The sequence below is a fragment of the Dipteris shenzhenensis genome, chromosome 1, assembly GCF_047967505.1.
Source record: "Dipteris shenzhenensis isolate YYH24624 ecotype China chromosome 1, Dip_SZ_1.0, whole genome shotgun sequence".
NCBI lineage: Eukaryota > Viridiplantae > Streptophyta > Polypodiopsida > Gleicheniales > Dipteridaceae > Dipteris > Dipteris shenzhenensis.
Genome location: NC_141596.1, coordinates 9,227,308 through 9,246,924, shown reverse-complemented (window position 1 = coordinate 9,246,924; position 19,617 = coordinate 9,227,308). Strand labels below are relative to the sequence as shown.

Here is a 19,617-nt window from a genome sequence, read left to right as displayed (position 1 = left end):
AAAGAAATGACAAGACTATCCACAGAAAAGGCATGGGCCTTAGCTATTCCACATCTGCACCGGTACAAAGACACAAACTTAAGTGTCCAATCATTGAACACAAGATCTTTACCTTCACATTATGAAGACATTAACTACCATCCTAATTTGCAAGCCTCCGATATACTCTGTTTGCATGCGACAAGAACCCATGATCCATCCCTCTACTTTAACCAATCGCAACATAAAGCAATAACAACAAACAACACAATGGGCACTGCTATACTCTACAACAACACGTTGCCAATCCACATTGTCCAACTTAACACTACAAACGAAAATGAATTCATTGCAGCACATATCAAACCTTGTACAAGAAATTTAGTATTCATCATTTCAACATATTGTTCACCAAGAGCAAACATTGCTACATATCTACATGAATTGCAAGATGTGATGAGGCCCTCACCACCAACATGTCCAACAATTGTACTTGGCGACCTAAACATAGACATGCTAGCCTCCAGTCCAGAACAATCAAAATTGCAAATGCTCATGGACAACTTTGGCATGAAACTCACATTCAAACAATCAACAACAGTATATAATTCACAATTAGATCATATATGGACAAATGCTCATTTATAGGACATTTTGATTGCTCCAAAGACCTTTGCTGAAGCATAATACCTCAAGTTCCAAAACAAAGTAAAGATTTTGTTCTATGCATTCTTTATTTTCATTTTGATATCAGATTATAGTTAACAGCAGCAACATACAAATCTAATGAAATTGTCTTTCTTCTCCAGATTCCAAACAGCAATGTCTAACAACTTCAAACACCTCTATTGAAGCACAAAACATATACAACCACAATCAGACAACAACGCAAAACACTCGATAACACATGTGTGATCTGATACATTGTGGCAAACAAGGGCGTTACTAGCTCAGAAGAACTTACAACAATGGCAGTTCGCTTTGTTTCTGTAACAGTTACATGTGTAACTGATATCCACACATGTACACATGTACATACATTCTTTTTTTTTTTAATGTAAAACTTTTTATTAACTACAGAAGGCAGTGCTCACGAGTACCTGTACTCTCTTGTTTTTCCTAGGAAAAAAAAAACAAGTGAATCCCACTTTAAGATAGGCTTGTAAGGGCCTTTTGGATTCTATGTAGTTTCTCTTAATTGATTTTTGGAAGTAGAGAATTTGATTCATGTTTTAAAAAAAACCATGCCGACTTATATTAAAGAGGGAAAAGAAAGATTTACAAAAATGGGCCAAAAAAGGGCCGAGCCCCCTTATGAAAGCAGAGCCCAACCTCCCAGGAATTTGATTCATGTTACATAAACTAGCTGTCTGCGATGTACCCAGACTATCTATTTCATGTATTCGGCACGATGTGAACGAATTCTGTGAGGAGGTGCGAATTCATGGTGCAGCAAGGTTTTGAGTCGCCCCTCAGCTCATATGTGCGTCTTTTGAAAGAATGCATCAGGATAAAAGCCCTCTCGGATGGCAAGCGCGTCCATGCCCAGATGGTGAAAAGCGGAGCTGATTCTAACATCATCCTCGGGAACAGCCTTATTGACATGTACGCCAAATTCGGAAGTGTTGATGATGCACGGCAAGTGTTTGACAAAACGCTTCTACGCAATGTATTTTCATGGACTGCCATAATCTCTGCATATGCACAGCAGAAGCAATTTGAGGAGGTTGTTGACCTGTTCCACGGTATGCAAAGCGTAGGTGTAATACCGGATAAGGTTATTTTTATAGTAGTTATCAAAGCATCTACAAGCTTGGGATCTCTGCAACAGAGCAAGGAGGTCCATGCTCACGTTATCAAAAGCAGATATGAAACAGATGTTTCTGTGGGCAAGCATCTAGTTGAGATGTACAAGAAACATGGAAGAATACAGGATGCACGTCAAGTTTTCGACAGAGTTCGTGACCGAGACGTTGTCTTATGGACAGCAATGATTTCTGGATATGTTCAAGAAGGGCTTTGCCAGGAGGCGCTTGCATTATTTGAACAAATGGAGAGTGAAAATGTGAAACCAAACGATGTTACATTTGTCAGCATCCTCAAAGCATGTGCTGGTCTCACAGCCTCAGAGCGTGGCATGCAAATCCATGCTCAGATACTGCAACATGGCTTCGATTCCAGTGTTTTTGTCGGAAACAGCCTTATTGATATGTACATAAAATGTGGGTGCCTGAGTAATGCATGTCAAGTGTTCGAGAAAATGTCTGTTAGGGATGTTATCTCATGGACCACAATAATTTCAGGACACGCCCAATGCAGACTTGGAACAGAAGCATTTGCATTATTTGAGCAGATGGAAAGGGAAGGTGTGCAAGCAAATTATGTCACTTATACAAGCCTCCTTAAAGCATGTGCCAGCATGGAATCTTTGAGCTGTGGCAAGCATGTTCATACTCACATTACCAAAACTGGCTTTCACATAGATGTTTCTGTAGGGAACTCTCTTGTTGACATGTATGCAAAGTGTAGAAGCATAGAGGATGCACGACGAGTGTTTGACAGAATGCTTGAACAAAATGTGGTCTCTTGGACTGCAATGATTGCTGGTTATGTTGAACATGACTTAGGTAAGGAAGCTCTTGAACTCTTTCAAAACATGCAACTAAAAGGCTTGGAGGCAGACAAAGTCACCTTTCTTAGTATCCTCAAAGCATGTGCCACCTTGGCTCTATTGGACCTTGGCAAGCAGTTCCATGCTCAGATTATTGAACATTGCTTTGATGAAGATGTGTTTATTGGGAGCACCCTTGTTGACATGTATGCAAAATGTGGGAGCATGCATGATGCATCCAATGTATTCGACAAACAGTGTGAACGAGACGTGGTGTCATGGACTACAATGATTGCAGGATACAGTCAGCAAGCGCTTGGCAAAGAGGCTTTCACACTGTTTGAAGAAATGGAACGCGCATGTGTGAAGGCTAACAATGTCACATTAGCCAATGTCCTCACAGCCTGTACAAGCCATGCAGATGTAGAAAGAGGAAGGCAGGTTCATGAACGGATCATCAAATCTGGGCTTGAGTCTGACTTTATTTTGGGGAGCTGTCTAGTGGACATGTATGCTAAATGCGGAAACCTAGAAGATGCTCATGAAGTGTTAAATAACACACATAAACATGATGTGGTTTCATGGAATGCAATGATTGCAGGATGCATTCAAGCTGGGTGTTTTTGTGAGGCTTTTGTGTTATTTGAAGAAATGCAACTCATAGATATACAGCCAGATGCTGTCACATGTGTCACGATCCTCAAAGCATGTGCTGAACTCGTTTCCCTGGTGAGGGGCAAGCAAATTTATAGTTATGCCATTGTGAGGGGCTTTGAATTAGATGCTTTCATAGCAAGTGCCCTTGTTGACATGTATGCAAAGTGTGGGAGCATATGTGATGCTCACCTAGTGTTTAGTAAAATGAATAAGCCAGACTTAGTCTCATGGAATGCAATGATTGGAGGCTGTGCACAGCAAGGACTTAGCAAGGAGTGTCTCATGCTATTTCATCAAATGCTATGCTCATGGGTGCAGCCAGACCAGGCCACCTTTGCATGTGTACTCTCTGCCTGCAGCCATGGTGGGTTACTAAATAAAGGTTATCACTACTTCAATGCCATGAGCCAAGATTTTGGCATTACACCATTACCAGGGCACTATGCCTGCATGGTTGACCTTCTTGGCCGTGCAGGACACTTGGATGAGGCAGAGGATTTTATCAATAAATTGCCCGTTCAACCTGATGCTGTTGTATGGATGACTTTGCTTGGCGGTTGCAGAAGCCATGGCAACATTGATCTGGGAAGGAGTGTCTTTGAAAATGCTGTCAATTTGGATCCAAAAAGTGCAGGAGCGTATGTCCTTCTGTCGAACATCTTTGCTGCAGCTGGAGAGTGGGATGAGATGGCAATTATTAGGAAAAGGATGGAGGAGATTTGTGAAGAAGGATCCTGGATGCACTTGGACTTAGGATAGTGGTGGACTAGCAGACAAGACTAGTGCGCAACGGCTGGTGGGTAAGGGTTTTCCCAGAATTGGGTTTACTGTTGCATTATACAAGGGATCAGCAGGAGGATGATGCTGTGATTGCAAGAGATACATGAACCACTCTTGGTGCTCAAAGATGGAGCGTGTCTTGTGGGGATAGGTGGTGATACCCTGTTATAAACTGGCATGTGCAAATTGGAAAGGAGGGCATATTTATGGTACCTAGAAGAACGGCTGCAGAGACGAGCTTGCATGATGGCATGCAGAGAAGGCAAGGAGGGGATTGGATAGATGGAAAAAGAGAGTGCTTCATTGACCTTGGTGTGATGAGCAGCAACTCGTATCAAGCAGAAGCTTCCTTAAGGCCTCTTTTGTGGAACAGGAATGAGGCAATGCAGCTTTTTGGTCGCATGTCTTCTGCACCAATTCAGCTCTGGATAGGAGGATCTATATGTCAAAACTCATAGGGGGACTGTACTTTGGATCATCCTTCAGTTTAGCAGCCAACCGGTCCATGAGGGACAAGGAGCATCTGCTGCTTTTATAAAGATCTGGATGTATTATATCAAGATGGGGGCCCATAAAACTACATTCTTCTCTACCTTTTCTTGCCCTAGCCTCAATAATGGGAGGGAGTCTCCTTCCGAAACCAGTCTAAAGGCTTCTGCACATGGGTTTGGGGAACTACATAGAGACTTGCTCAGATGATTCCCTTGCCCTGGAGGTTACAACACTCAGCCTTCTGCCAGGAAATGATGGGTTTATTGATACATAACACCGGGTTATGAATTTCAATTTGCCCCCTCTAGTGTAAGGGGTCTATGACTCCAGCCTTTTTTTTGACACCATGTGTTTGGCAAATCATACAAGGACTTTACATCTCCAGCAAATTCCCTAATAAAATGCTGACAAAACCTATCACTGTTTGCCTCAATCTTAGACCTGTTGGTTATGATCCGGTCTTTGCGAATATGGTAAAGTAATATCCCAAAAAAAGGACTCGTTGAGTTGAGGGATAGACATGCTACTCCATTTTTAGAACACCCTTCTCCAGGCGAGCTACCTAGGTGCATCAAAAAAGAGAGCCATGAGTCTCAACAATAAATCTTCAAAAGTGAATGGTAGATTTCTCAGCACAAAAGGCATGACATCATCTTGGGTGCTTCGGCATTGCTGTCCACAGCTTCCTTGGGAGATTCAACTCAAATTTCTACACCTTGGTCAAAACTCACCTCTACGTATCTCAATCTGTTGTCTTGATTACAATCAATTCGGTCACTTGTTGGACATGGCATATCAATTGCCAATGCTTATTCTCATTTGATTTCAACTGCTCCATCTTACTAGCTGAACTGTTTGTCTTGCAAAACATCTCTCGATGCCAGGAGTCACTACATGTGTAGCGATTGTCAGTGCTGATTTGGGCATCTCAAAAACAATTATTATCCACATTCGACCTCAACATCTACTTCATGTTGTTTGCTAGTACTATGCTCCACATGCCCCTACCACAAACTCATTCTTGAGAGGTTTCACCTCCATGTCAATCTCCTTGACCTCAGTCTTGCCCATTGGACTTTCTTAAAATTATTATTATTTGGCCTATTGGTTTCACTTCTTTTGCCACAGTTTTCTCACCTCGGTTTTCTCAAGGCACTTGATTTTCTTCTATTGTTATGTTAGCTTAGAACCATTTGTCTTCATTGTTATGTTCTACCTTCGTGCAAATTTATGCGCAACATCATAACTTGTGTGGTCAAGTTTTATGTAGCATCACTAGGCTTGAGTCTTTGATGAATGCATAACCGTAGGGGGGGCGTTTTGGTGAGGCTTCCTTTCTTGTTCTTGGTGAGACATCTTTCTTTGCACCCTGCTTGCTTTCTTCCCCTTCTTCCTTTTCTTTTCCTTCTTTTGTCATGGTATCCTACCCCATTTGATTGCAATAACTCTTTGGAACAACTCATAAGTTTTGGTTGAGCTGAGGATCTCGATGGACTGCAAATCCAACTGTTGCTCTTGAGCTACTTAGCTCATCTTTGGGGAAAGAATATCTTGCAACAAGTCAGCTTTCTCTTTGCTCAACCTTTTGCTTTCATTTGTATATCATTTAATCTCATCTCCATAATGGGTGATACACGTGTGAAGTGTAGAACACTGTTGTTCCTCCTATGTAAATTTGTCCCAGAAACTTATCATGCTAGCTAAGTTTAAACCTTGGAAGACACCACTATGGTTGCAATACTAACCAATCCTTGGTGATTATCTCCTACATATTGAAGCAAATTTTTAGACATTTTAAAATGTGGGTGTTGCACCTAAAGGATCCATTGGATAGAGTCCACCTACCATCTCGGGATTGACATGCTTTTCGCTTTTCTCTTGTAGGTGGTTGAATGCCTCCTTGTTCACATTCTTGTTGCCATTGCATTGATGGGTTCTAACATGCTAAGGTGCAAGTTTAATGTGGAGAGTACATTTCCCCTCTTTTTGGTGACATACTCAAAATGGAGCCTTGAGGAGATATGAGAAGTGACATCAAAGTTGGTGAGGCTAGAAGGAAAAAAGTATGACGTTGGAAATGAGGAACACAAAAAGAGCAATTTTAGGATTGGAGAATGCTTTGGGTACACAGTAATCTTCATGTCGGACTTTTGTCAAATTTTGATCTTTTGGAAAGAGTGAGATGCGTGAAATACTTTCTGGGGGAGGAGGGGTCCTTGTGGGGCTGCACTTTTTGGGATACCTAAGCCTAGGAAGGGTGCTCTTTTAGAGGGCTATTGGGACCCTTCATGGACCTTGTTGGTCCCAATCCATTTGTAAATCCACTCTTTTATGAGGCCCTTTTTGAGTCTAATCCCTCCTAATGTGTACAGCCTATAATGATATCATATATTCTTCATCGACCTCTACTATACTTTCCATGGTTAGCATATCTTCCCCTTGCTCTCTCATATGCTTGATATTTTTGCATAGGCTACTCTCTTTGATGCTTTTCTTGCATGTTACTACCTCATCCTTGTACATAGTGCCTATCTCCTTCATCTATAATATTTCTATCCTTTGGTTTTGCCTGATGCGAGAGCCTTTCTTCTACTTTCAAGGACATTTGGTAATCCCTGTCACTTGTATCAATCGTAAACAATACCAACACTTTTTGAATTCGATGTTTTTGTCCATTTATGAGACTTCATATCTTGCATATTTTCGCCTTCTTTGAACATCCAACTTAATGGGCAGCTTAAATAACATCTACGTGTTGTATCTCATTTTTTATCCTCATCCTTGCCTCAACTTTTGCTGAGACTTAGCTATATTTCATAGTCAAATGTAGTCAATCTCATCTTTACTATTTCTACAAAATCTCTCTATTGAGGTACATATGATTCAAGAGAGGACCTTTGTTTTTTTTTGTGTATGCTTCCACTACATGGTAGCATGTCCTTTCATTTTGAGTGAATCCTTGAGATTAAAAGTATTCCACTTGTTAAGAGATTAGCATCCAATGAACTGTCGTAAACTGTAATTTCTACTATTGCCTTCACCATAAGGTCTTTGCTCGCATTTTTGGTAGATGAAGAAGAGGCATCATTAGCTTACACCTTTTACGTAATCGTTAACTTTACTTTTTTCCATTTCTATAGCTTCCTTTCGTCACAAGTATTCATCAAGTCAATTTTGTAGAGGATTCACGTTCTACCATTGCACCCATTATGCGGGTAAACATTTCTCAAGTCTTCAACATGTACTTGCTTTCTTTGGAGCCATAGAGCTAGAATGGCTATCGGTAATCCACCAAAACATTGCTAATTGTAGCTACCTTGATCAAAAGCTTCATGTAGAAAATAAAGCATGGCTTCGCCAAAAGAGCTGAAATACCAACCACTATTGATGTATATAGGGAGAAGTACAAAACAAACTTGCAGCAATAACCTTGCCAAGAGAGCTTTAACAGCAACTAAAATTAGTTGGAATCTTGAATCAACCTTATCTCAAACAAAGAAACGTGTACGAACTTTAACTGCACATGTAATTTTACACTAGCTTGAAAAAGGAAAGTTTTTTTGCTCTTCGCCTAGAAATTATCCAAGCCTCAATTTTCCTCAAAACTTAGGCTTTAGCTAAATTACACTCAACTAACAAGATCACTTCTAAACTCAAGATTCAAATCTTTTCTCTCATAAGCAACCTAATGCTGATTTTTTATATCACATCTCACTACACCAATCAAGCTCAAACTTAGTCGTTTATGTTCTCGCAATAGAGAAACATGATATAATAGAGAACTCAATTAATGAAAACTCTCTCAATAGTCCCATTCATCTACTACTCACATGTAATGCTACCTAAATGTAAGCATATAGCTTGGAGATAATAAGAGTATACAATATGCACAACTTCTATTCACACTTGTAATAGTAGTATAAGAGTATGAAAATTAGCTCAAGATATCTCTTCCATGGACAAGTGTCAAATCAGATAGAAGAAACTAGCATGCTTGAGGGATACAAAGGGAACGATTGTTACTTTCCAACATCTTTCCTAAGTCTTAAATCTTTTGCTAAGTTTATTTTCCATGTTGTTCATGAACCCACCATTTCCAATCCTTCAAGATAGGTGCACAATACAAAGCTTATAACATTGTTAAATTGGAAATAAAGCAAGAAATTAAAATAGTATGGATGCTTAGAAATTGAAGTAAACACTCTCTTTATCCTAATCAACACTCTAGTGAATTTTTGTAGAGACTACTTACGTTATTTTGATTTTAAAATGAAAAGTAGAAAATATTTAAAATTTAAGACTAAGTTTGTAAAAGATCACTGAAGTGATCTAGGATCAATTTTATCTATGTACCAACACCTAAAACATTGAATTCACAAGTCCTTGTTTTTTATAACAATTTTTCGATCTAGAAAGATAAAATTCAAGATCACATGCTCATCAATAGAGAAATTAAGTTTGAGTAGAAAGTGGTGTTACAAAGCTGTATATTTGATACTTCTTTGCACTTAGAAAAATTTGATAATGTATAATGCTTATGTTCTACATCGTATCCATTAAGGTTGATCAAACCTTCTACACTATGTTCATAATGCATAGGATTTGTTATAATTGTATAGTCCTTACATTTTCCCTTATGACTTAGAGGTTCAATGTCATCCCCTAAATTTGGTTTTGTGAAATTTCTAAAGGTACCAATAAAATGATTTTTTTTAATAACATTAGAAACATCACCAATTTGATTTTTAAAATGTTTGTAATTCAATGCAATATTTTTTGGAATTGAACCACATCTTAGTTCATTATATCCAATAATTTGACGAGGGTTTTTTTGAGTTATTAAGACTTGGAAGTTTTGCTTGCTATTTTTTATACCAAGTTTGTAGATTTCTTTCATTTTGCGAAACCTTGTCATAGGAATTTTGGAAAAATAAGGTCTACAAGATTCAAGAAGCTCTTGATCCCTTTTCCGTAAGAAACAATTGCATACATATGATCTTGTTGTATGGCTTTCTTTTACAAATAAATCGCCCAAGTATTACTTTTTCTAAGAACAATGTGTGTGGGAATTTATAAGTCTTCCACATGTCCTAACGGTCACTTCTTGGACCATCTCTGTATCTTTGGCTTGTCAAATTTGTCCTTTGATTCCGTGTCATTTGGCTTGTCATTTGGTCCATTTGGTTTATCATTTGGTCTATCATTTGGCCTATGATTCGGTCCATTTAGCTTGTCATTTGGTTTGTCATTCAGCCTATCATTTGGTCCATTTCGTCTATCATTTCAAATGTTAGAGGGTCAAATTTCTCTATGGATCTGTGGATAGGCATTGAAATAGAAGAAGGGAGGGGTGGAGAACTATAGACCTATCAAGACTAAAGGGAAACGGAGATGTTAGCTTCCATAATAATCTAAAGGAGATAACCCCATAATGAAGAGTGTTACATCTTTTATAGAGTTTTATTCCACCATTCATGCCATTAAATCACTTAACCAATCCATTTTATTATGCCTTAACACTCCACCAACTCATGTCTACACGTGCCAACATTTATGCATCTCTCGTGTGTCCTCACTGTCACTTCTTGGACCTTTTGTGTATCTTTAGCTTGTCAAATTCTTCCTTTCATTTGGTAACTTGTACTATCATTTGGTCCATTCAATCTATCATCTGGTCCATTCAGTCTACCATTTGACTACAATTCAACATGTCATTTGATCCGTTTGATCTATCATTCTTTGGTGTCAATAGTGTGTGTGTGTGTGTGTGAACGGAATGAACTTGGTCACGAATGATCTCCAAACTTCCCTCACCTCAAATTGAGATGGACTTATCTCCAATGAAGATATTACCTATTTTCCAACGAAGATCTTAGAACATTTCTCAAATACGAGATCATGTGCCTAGAAGCACCACTATCTAGAATCCACTCCCTAAGAATCCCCAACGGTGAGCCCAAATACCTCCCTACTCAAACAGACAAAGCTTCTTGTCCATGATCTCCAAGTTCGCAAAAGTTGGAGTCATTCGCAGTTGTAGCAATTGAGGAACCTATACCCTTCTCTTGGCTTTGTTGAGGACATCTCATGTAGTAGTGACCTTTTCTGGCCACTGTGGTTATAGGTCCAACTAGCCTTCAAAGCACGACGACCCAAAATGGACTTCTTCTCTGAAGACTTTGACTAAGAATACTTCCACTTTCCCTTCTTGTTGTTTCTTCCTTTCGACTGCATGGAGGTTAAGGCCTCAAAACCTCCACCCGGATGGTTCATGAATCACTCCTGTTGGCGTAGGACCATCAACACAAGCTCCTCCCCATGTGAGTGCTAAAGAGATTGCATCTTGCTGATGTGCTCTCTCAGGATTGAAGACTTTAGAGAATTCAGCATACACATGTGCACTTCCAAGGAGACATGCTTCATTGGTGATGACCTATTGTATAGAGAGGTCAAGTGCTCCCCAATTTCTTTGACCTGCATCATGTGTTTCACATCATTGATCACTTGAGGTGTGTAGTTGAGGAAGATGAAGGAGTGTACATGGGCATTGACATGATCCCATAATTGTGCCAAGGTTTCCCATTCTAATCATGTGCTTGCAATATATATTGTAGCTACTGCAAGCATCTCTCCAATGACAAGCTTCCACAACATTTTTGAAAAAAAAAAACTAGCATTTCCACAAGTAGGAATCAGTACCATCAAAGACAAGAGTTTTAGGCAATATAATCTACAATGGAAGCCATCTTCCATATGCCAAGTGCTCGTGGGCAATGCAATTTTTCTGATCGACTTCAAATGATTCAAATTTGGATCTATCAGAGCAAAAGATCATAGCCTCTTAAAAATGATGCCTTTTTAGAGCCTTACATCCCCTCAAATAGGCCTAGCTTTTGAAAATTAATGCAAAAGCAAATTTCAAAAAAGTTCAAGGAATAGACATTTGATTTGACCCTAGGGGTATTTTTCCTACATACATTCAAGTCCCTCCCTCTAATGAGGGTATGAATCAAGTAAGGATCTATCGGCAAAAAGTGTTGGCCTTTTGTAATTGATCCATTTTAGAGCCCCCTTACCTTTTTACAAGCTAATGTAAATTTAAATTAACGTCAAAATATTGACCTTCGACATAATCTTTGGGGTGCTTTCCAAACCACTATAGCTCACACTAATTATCACACAGAGTTTAGGTTGAGTGATCAAGGTAATTGTAGAGTGTTAAAATTTTGGTCAATTCAATGGATCAATATTGACACCAATACTCGTACTACAAATTTGAAACATACTGGAAAATGATCAGAAATGCAAACTTGAAGTACATCTCTTGGGTTTATCAACCAAACTCCAATGGCTTGCCTCATAATGCACCCAACAGGATTTCATGAGACTGCCACAATGAACCCCATACAATACAAATTTCATAATGTACTGAGCATAATTTCATAAGACTGCTACAATGCACACCATACAATTTCATAAGAGTGCTAAAATGCACCTAACACATTTTCATACAACTGCTACACAATGTTATTAAGACTTCAAAGTTTTGCTTGCTATTTTTTATACCAAGTTTGTAGATTTCTTTCATTTTGTAAAACCTTGTCATAGGAATTTTAATGAACTCAGTCTCACGAATGATCTCCAAACTTCCCTCACCTCAAATTGAGATAGTGGACTTGTCTCCAATGAAGATATTACCTATTTTCCAACGAAGATCTTAGGACATTTCTCAAATAGGAGATCATGTGACTAGAAGCACCACCATCTTAAATCCACTCCCTGAGAATCCCCAATGGTGAGACCAAATATGTCCCTACTCAAACTGACGAAGCTTGTTGTCCATGATCTCCAAGTTCACAAAAGGTGGAGTCACTCACAGTTGTAGCAACTGAGGAACCTATACCCTTCTCTTGGCTTTGCTGAGGAGATCTCATGTAGTAGTGACCTTTTCTGGCCACTATAGCTATAGGTCCAACTAGCCTTCAAAGCATGACAACCCAAAATGGACTTCTTCTCTGAATACTTTGACTAAGAATACTTCCAAGTCTTTCCCTTCTTTTTGTTTCTACCTTTCAATTGCGAGGAGGTTAAGACCTCGGAATATCCACCTTGTGGAGGGTTCATGAATCACTCCTCTTGGTGTAGGACCATTAACATAAGCTCCTCCCCATATGAGTGCTAAAGAGATTGCATCTTGCTAATATGCTCTCTCAGGATTGAAGACTTTGCAAATTTCAGCACATACATGTGCACATCCAAGGAGACATGCTTCATTGGTGATGCCTTATTTTATAGAGAGGTCAAGTGCTCCCAAATTCCTTTTACCTGCGTCATGTGTTTTACATGGTTGATCACTTGAGGTGTGCAGTTGAGGAAGATGAAGGAGCGAACATGGGCATTGACACAATCCCATAATTGTGCCAAGGTTTCTCATTCCAATCATGTACTTGCAATATTATTAGAGCTAGTGCAAGCATCTCTCCAATGACAAGCTTCCACAACATTTTTGCAAAAAAAAAAAACACTTCAACAGGTAGGAATTAGTACCATCAAAGACCAGAGTTTTTGGCACTATAATCTACAACGGAGGCCATCTTCCATATGCCAATTGCTCATGGGCAATGCAATTTCCAAGAGTGATTTGCTCAACATGAATTTTAATAAGTTCTGTGCTCCGATCAAGTTCAAATGATTTAGATTTGGATCTATCAGTAAAATATCATAGCCTCTTGAAAATGATGCCTTTTTATAGCCTTACATCCCCTCAAATAGGCTTAACTTTTGAAAATTAATGCAAAATCAAATTTCAAAAAAGTCCAAGGAATAGACATTTGATTTGACCCTAGGCGTATTTTTCCTACATACATTCAAGTCCCTCCCTCTAATGAGGGTATGCATCAAGTAAGGATCTATTGGCAAAAAGTGTTGGCCTTTTGTAATTGATCCATTTTAGAGCCCCCTTACCTTTTTTACAAGCTAATGTAAATTTAAATTTTGAAAAACGTCAAAATATTGACCTTTGACATAATCTTTGGGGTGCTTTCCAAACCACTATAGCTCACACTAATTATGTCACATAGAGTTTAGGTTGAGTGATCAAGGTAGTTGTAGAGTGTTAAAATTTTGATCAATTCATAAAACCTCAAGATTTTGGGCCATCCTAGTTATACTTTAACAAAAAAACATTTACGAAAAAACACTCCAAAAACATGAACGGAGAAATTTGAGACCTGAACTTTAAGGTTGTTTACACACTCACGGGCACCCATCGCTAGGGTGAACCAATAGAAGGCGAGTTTTTTAATTGCTTGCTAGACTTAGCATTTGGCCAATCCAGCCTTGCCAAAATCACCATCGCAAGCCTAGCCTTGGGTCGATGGACGGGAAGAACCAGCACCTTTAATGCAATTTTGAGCCTTGGAGAAAACCAGTTTGTTGTACCGTGCAGATTGTGCGGCCAGTGTAGCTGAATGCTACCTGGGGAGGTCTGACACGGGGATCAAATCGCGATGGATGCTCAGTCTCAAGGCTATGCCAACATTCAAAATAAAATTTGTATTATGGGGCTAGAGTAAATGTTACTTGGCCTAACTCTCACCTGTGATACCACCTGTTTGAATTCTTGAAAATTAAATAGTGGCGGGAACCTGTTTAGACATGCGAGGTGGTAGTTCAGGAAAAGATTGCAGGCAAATGTCTTTTCGAAGGCCAGCCGTTTTGTGACCACGTCTCTGAGCTATGCCCTTTCCAAGCATCGAGGTCGAGAGGGAGATTTTGGACATGTTCATTTTGTGGGATTTTAGAGCAACGTGCCGCTTGTTTTAATTGGTTGGTTGGAGGGATTTTTATGTGTTGCTCGTGTTTGGAGGGCTTGCTGGAAAGAGTGTTTCGTGTGCTCTTTAAGGTTTTGTGGCTGTGAATTGACGGAGGATGTTCCTGATGGGCCGTTCTTTGCTTTGGGAGTCGAAATGATTTTGGTGGTTGCTTCTGTCTATGATGGGCTCTTGGGAGAGCAAGTTTTGGTGAAGGATGCTGCAACTTTCTGCTGCTTTTTGAAGTGATTTTTGCGATTCGGGAGGTGCGTCAGTTGATGCTTTGTATTTGTGTTGTTTTTCCTTAGATCGCTGCGTCCTGTTGTTGTCGCATGTATATCGATAACGGTGGTTCTTATGTTCGTCAGATGTTAATTCCGCTTCTGTTTCCATTGGATCCACCTTGGGAGGCAAACGTTGCCTGATGATTTCATGGCTTTGGGTCCATCTCAGGTGGATGCGAGGGGAAAGAATCTAAGAAGAGTTCGAATATGAAAGGGTTCAATGGGGTGGAGGAAGTTTTCATGGTTCTGAATGTCTGAGAGAGCAGGATGCGTGCCCTGGGTCTATCTCTGGTTGCGAAGAGTAGGAAGGCTTTGAGTACTTTAATGGAACAGGAGAGTTCGTGACGAAGGTTAAAAGCCTCTTAATAAAATCTCCTCAGGAATGGGAATTGTAGAGGTCCAAGGACACTATTGGATCAAGGAGGGATTGTGAGGAAACGGTCAAGGTGTCCACATGGCTTAGAATATACACAATGCATTTGTTTTCATAGACACGATGCAGAGTTTTCTAGAGCTCCACCATCTTTGTCACAATTGATGATCCACCATGATAGATCATGTGAACGTGTTGATTGTTAAAACATTCTGTCACATTGTAGTTTTAGCGTGTGCACACATACAACACATGATATAAAATTTACTAGAGCACAACCATCTTTCGCCACAATCTATCATCCACTGTGATAGAACTGGCAGCAAATGATGGATATGGTATCTGCAAAACGAAGTATTCTCTGGACTTTTGGCAAAAAGGATGTTTCTTTTTCACAGGGACATAAATTATGCTTAGTGATCTCTTGCGTCTGGAGTCTCCAAGAGGATGGAATTCCAATTTTACATAGTGACTTGTCGAGTGTATGCATACTCTCATTCTTTGAGACCTCAACTTGGAAAAGATTCTGCATCATTAACAAGCTCAGGATGAACTTTTTCAACAGATGGCCAGTTGTGGGATGGTTATGATGTTGATTTCCCATCTAAGTTTAAATGCTTCTCTTTCACATCCCAGGCTTGTGATTTGAAGGTAGCAGCCACCATGAGCGACTCTACTCAGAAATCTGATGTCTTCAAATAACACACTAAACTTGGGTTTGCTTAAGTGAAGTTAGAACTGATGCGAAGCCGGCTTCACAGCTTATCAACGTGTATCCACGCCGAACTTGCGTTGCAAGGACTCCTTGAACAGCACTCAACCTGTTGACACATGTGTGCATTGTAGTAAGAAGTTGCATAACCAGCTGCATCTAAATTAATAATCTCTCCTGTAGTAAGCGCTGGATTCCTTGAATCATCCAAGTGTTGTGGGTGGGCCACTTGGATGAGGACGGAAAGCTAAGGCTGACTGAGATGTGCATGTTAGAACCTACGATAACCTTCCCCAATGATACATCAGAGTGAGGAGCCAGTAGAACTACCTTGTCAAGAGGGAACATAGAGAGCTCGTTCTATATATCTCTCAGCAATGGCCGTATGCATTGTAGCACCAATAGGGAGAACTTCTTCATCAAGAAAAAAGAAAGGCGAATGTCCAGAATGAATGGACCCACAAGTTTCGTTCCTCATCCCAAGGAAAAAAAAGCATCCTGGAATGGCTTTTGCGAAGAAGGAAAAATCTTCTGCCCCCATGACCGGGTTCACCCTCAGTACATTTTGCTTGCCAACAACATCAGCTGCTACACTACGTACGTGCTCATACATGTTCCGATCATTAATCGTTGGAGGGTAGAAGGGATGATCTTTCTCCAAGAAATCTATGACCGCAAGACACCTATGAACTTCTGCCTGTTTCATTATGATCTGTGCATCGCAAGAAAAACAGCAAACACTGTGAGAAGCCAAGTGCAAATGTATAGTTTTGCAATAGTGAAGGAAGGTTGGCAAGTTCAAGGTTTAAAGAGGATAAGAACCTCTTCTATTCTCTGCTTCAACATTTGAAAACTTTCATTTGTAAATGCCCGAAATGTACCGCCAATCACAACAGACTCAGGAATCACATTATAAGCACTGCCCCCATCAAATGTAGTCACCGACACCACCTGCACAAAGCATGGATGCCCCACACATTTAGTCATGAAGCCATATTGAATGGCTTGGCACAAAATTCATACGAAAGCTGACAAGAACTACAGAACATCTTTTTGGTCACATGTCAAACGTGCATGCATCCTCCACGTATATAATATGCATATGCGATATATATAGATATATATATATATATAGAGATAGATAGATAGATAGAGAGAGGAGAGAGAGAGAGAGAGGTAGGGAGATAAACTTGTGAAGTTATGAACACGGTATTGGCACAGCATGAGAATTTAAAGCAATTAGTTATGGAGACGTGAATTGGCTGTAGAAACATAATTTATCAACATCATCCAATGCCCATTTCCTATCTCTAGATGCTCCTTCACTTGCCATCCAAACGGTGGACATGAAATCGAGATCTTGTCCCAAATATGAAGCCACGGGGCGTGTAGGGGAGAATTAACCTCTGAATCTAAAGGATTTGATTCTCGGGATATCAGATATTGCAAGCTCAAGACGATTGAAGACGCTGCAACAATGGGATCCACAGAATGTTGCGGAAGTGCAGCATGACCGCCTCTTCCAGTAATGACGGCCTTGAAAAATCCGCATCCGGCCAACACAGGACCGGGCCTTGAACCAATAACTCCCGTTGGTTGGGCGTGTGTCACATGTATTCCAAAGATAGCTTCTGCCTCTCCAAGAGCTCCTTCCTCTATCATGCGCTTTGCTCCAGCTCCGCCCTCTTCAGCAGGCTGGAAGATCAATATAACTGTGCCCTGTTCGACAAAGATAAAGCAATAGGCTGCTCAAAACAATACTCTCATCAATCATTCAAATGTATAAACGTACTACGTAAATGAGATGCAGAAAGGGCGTTACAAATCATCGCAGCTCCTTACTTGCAATTTGTCAAGGCGTTGGTGTAACAGTTTGGCAGCGCCGAGGAGCATTGCTACGTGCGCATCGTGCCCACAGGCATGCATTTTTCCAGGAATCTTACTCTTGTGTTCCCACTCCACTGCTTCCTGTGCATACATTAAAAATCTCAGGTTATGGCTCCGGATACTCCTGCCGATGAGGAACGTCGCAATTCTCAAGCGATGGGAGGAAGATGTTGGAGCAAAGAAGACCTTTACAAACCTGAATTGGGAGGCCGTCCATATCCGCCCGAAGGGCTACAAATGGTGGCTTTCCAGTCCCAATCGACGCCACGACACCAGTCTTGGCTACGGGCCACCTGTAGTGGATTCCGAGCTTGTCTAGCTCTGCTCGAATCAAAGCACTAGTTTCGACTTCTTCATACGCCAGTTCTGGGTTCTCATGTAGCGTTCTTCTCACACTCCTCAGCCAGTGCGCAAAGTCGGGCTCCCTCGCCATGACTAAAATGTCATCCGTCAAATTCTGAGCCGGTGCTTGCCAGCGAGCAGCCCCAAGGGAGAGAACGGACGAGGCAAAGTCGGAAGTAGAGGAAGCAACGGCATCGATTGCAAAATTGAGGCCAGTATCAGCGGAGAAGGAAAACCCAGGAGAGGGGAGAGTAAGGAAATGGGTGAAACAAAAGAGAGAGGCGAGAAGGAGCAAGGTGAGGCCCATTTGATGGGAAAAACCGAAACAGCGAGGGAAACTTGGTGGAAGCAGGAAGCAATGATGGAAAGCGAGAGAGAAGGGGAAGAAGAGGGTGAGATTCAAAGTAGCATGAAAGTGCGTGTTTATAAAGGCGAAGGCAGCAAGGGCTTTGTGTTCTGGAGCCCTTGTCATGGCCAAAGTAAGGTTTTTCTCTATCGCTCATTGTCAACTGTCTTCATTGTACCTTCTCTGCTTTGTATCTTTCCCAATTATTAAACTGCCCCTTACATCATGCACTTCCTCATCCCCCTAATCATCCTACACAGCCTAGGCCTCCTTTCATCCCCTCATTGGTTATTGTGGCCGTCCCTTCTAGCTCTGCCCTAGGCTTTTTGCTATATCTGCTACACTTTCTTTGTTGCAGACTTTATTCACACCATCCTGCTTGGCCATTGTTTTTTCAGCCGGCCCTTTCGATGCACAATTTGGACAGGCTTAATAATCACTTTTTTGCAACCCCTAGGGACATGACACCATTTATTACTCTTTTGAGTAATACGCTTCAACAGCTCAACGCTTGTAATCGTTTAATACTATAATGCGTCCCTAGAATATAAAGGTTCAGCAAAATCTCCCTTTCAATTCACCTTACGTGGGCTCCAACTGCTACCGTTTTAGTTAATTGCGCCAAAGATCAATTGTTGGGAGTGGGTCTCGCTGGATCCAGCCAGTATGTAACTCGTAATTTTAAAACAAAAATTGTTTTTGTCTTGAGCAAGTATTATACGTGCAGTGTAGATTTTTTCCTGCCAACCAACTCCCGAGAGTCCATTTCATCATTAAATAAACAGCAACGTATCATGAGTTTTAGGTTTGGACGGTCGACCGAGTTACGAGATGATGACCTGCCAGACGAAAAAGGTTCATTTGGCAGCTTTCCAAAGAGCCAGCCCCGTGACAATTCACCTGGAAGGACCTTTCTATTCTTTCTCGTAAGATGAAATTGCCCAGCCCCGTGACAATTTACCTGGAAGGACCTTTCTATTCTTTCTCGTAAGATGAAATTGCCCTTTCCGTCTGATATTACTACAGTGGCAAGATGCAAGTTAAAGTCAATCTGATCCTGCATCGCGTTTACAAAGTCTACCAGTCTACAAAGTCGAGGTAGTGGACTGTGGGGCAGACGTATTTGCTGTAGCCTTTGGAAGGGTTCCAGCTTTGCACGGTGCACCCGCGACACCAGATCAAATCAGAAATTGCCGCCTCCCTTGCTTCTCAATCCGTGGACGCTTGTACTTGCGACTTTGGAGAATTCGGAACGGTGAACACATGTTTCAAATCAATCTACACCGACACGTGAAATTCATGCCATGAGCAACATGTGCGCGTTATATCAGAATCAACAGAT

At 40.7% G+C, this 19,617-nt stretch overlaps 1 protein-coding gene and 1 pseudogene across 1 annotated transcript; one reads left to right on the top strand and one right to left on the bottom strand.

Moving 5' to 3' along the window:
- The first annotated feature begins 1,281 nt into the window (after positions 1–1,281).
- LOC147905339 (pentatricopeptide repeat-containing protein At4g13650 pseudogene) lies at positions 1,282–5,001 on the top strand (annotated as a pseudogene).
- A 10,359-nt stretch (positions 5,002–15,360) lies between these two features.
- On the bottom strand, positions 15,361–18,331 carry LOC147905338 (IAA-amino acid hydrolase ILR1-like 1). The gene is made up of 6 exons (XM_087379528.1): positions 17,784–18,331; positions 17,543–17,668; positions 17,105–17,419; positions 16,523–16,651; positions 16,031–16,412; positions 15,361–15,809 (listed from the first exon to the last, which is right to left on the bottom strand). The coding sequence occupies exons 1-5, from the start codon at positions 18,234–18,236 to the stop codon at positions 16,035–16,037; spliced, it is 1,401 nt and encodes a 466-aa protein (XP_087235654.1). The 5' UTR covers positions 18,237–18,331; the 3' UTR covers positions 15,361–15,809; positions 16,031–16,034.
- Between the last annotated feature and the right edge of the window lie 1,286 nt (positions 18,332–19,617).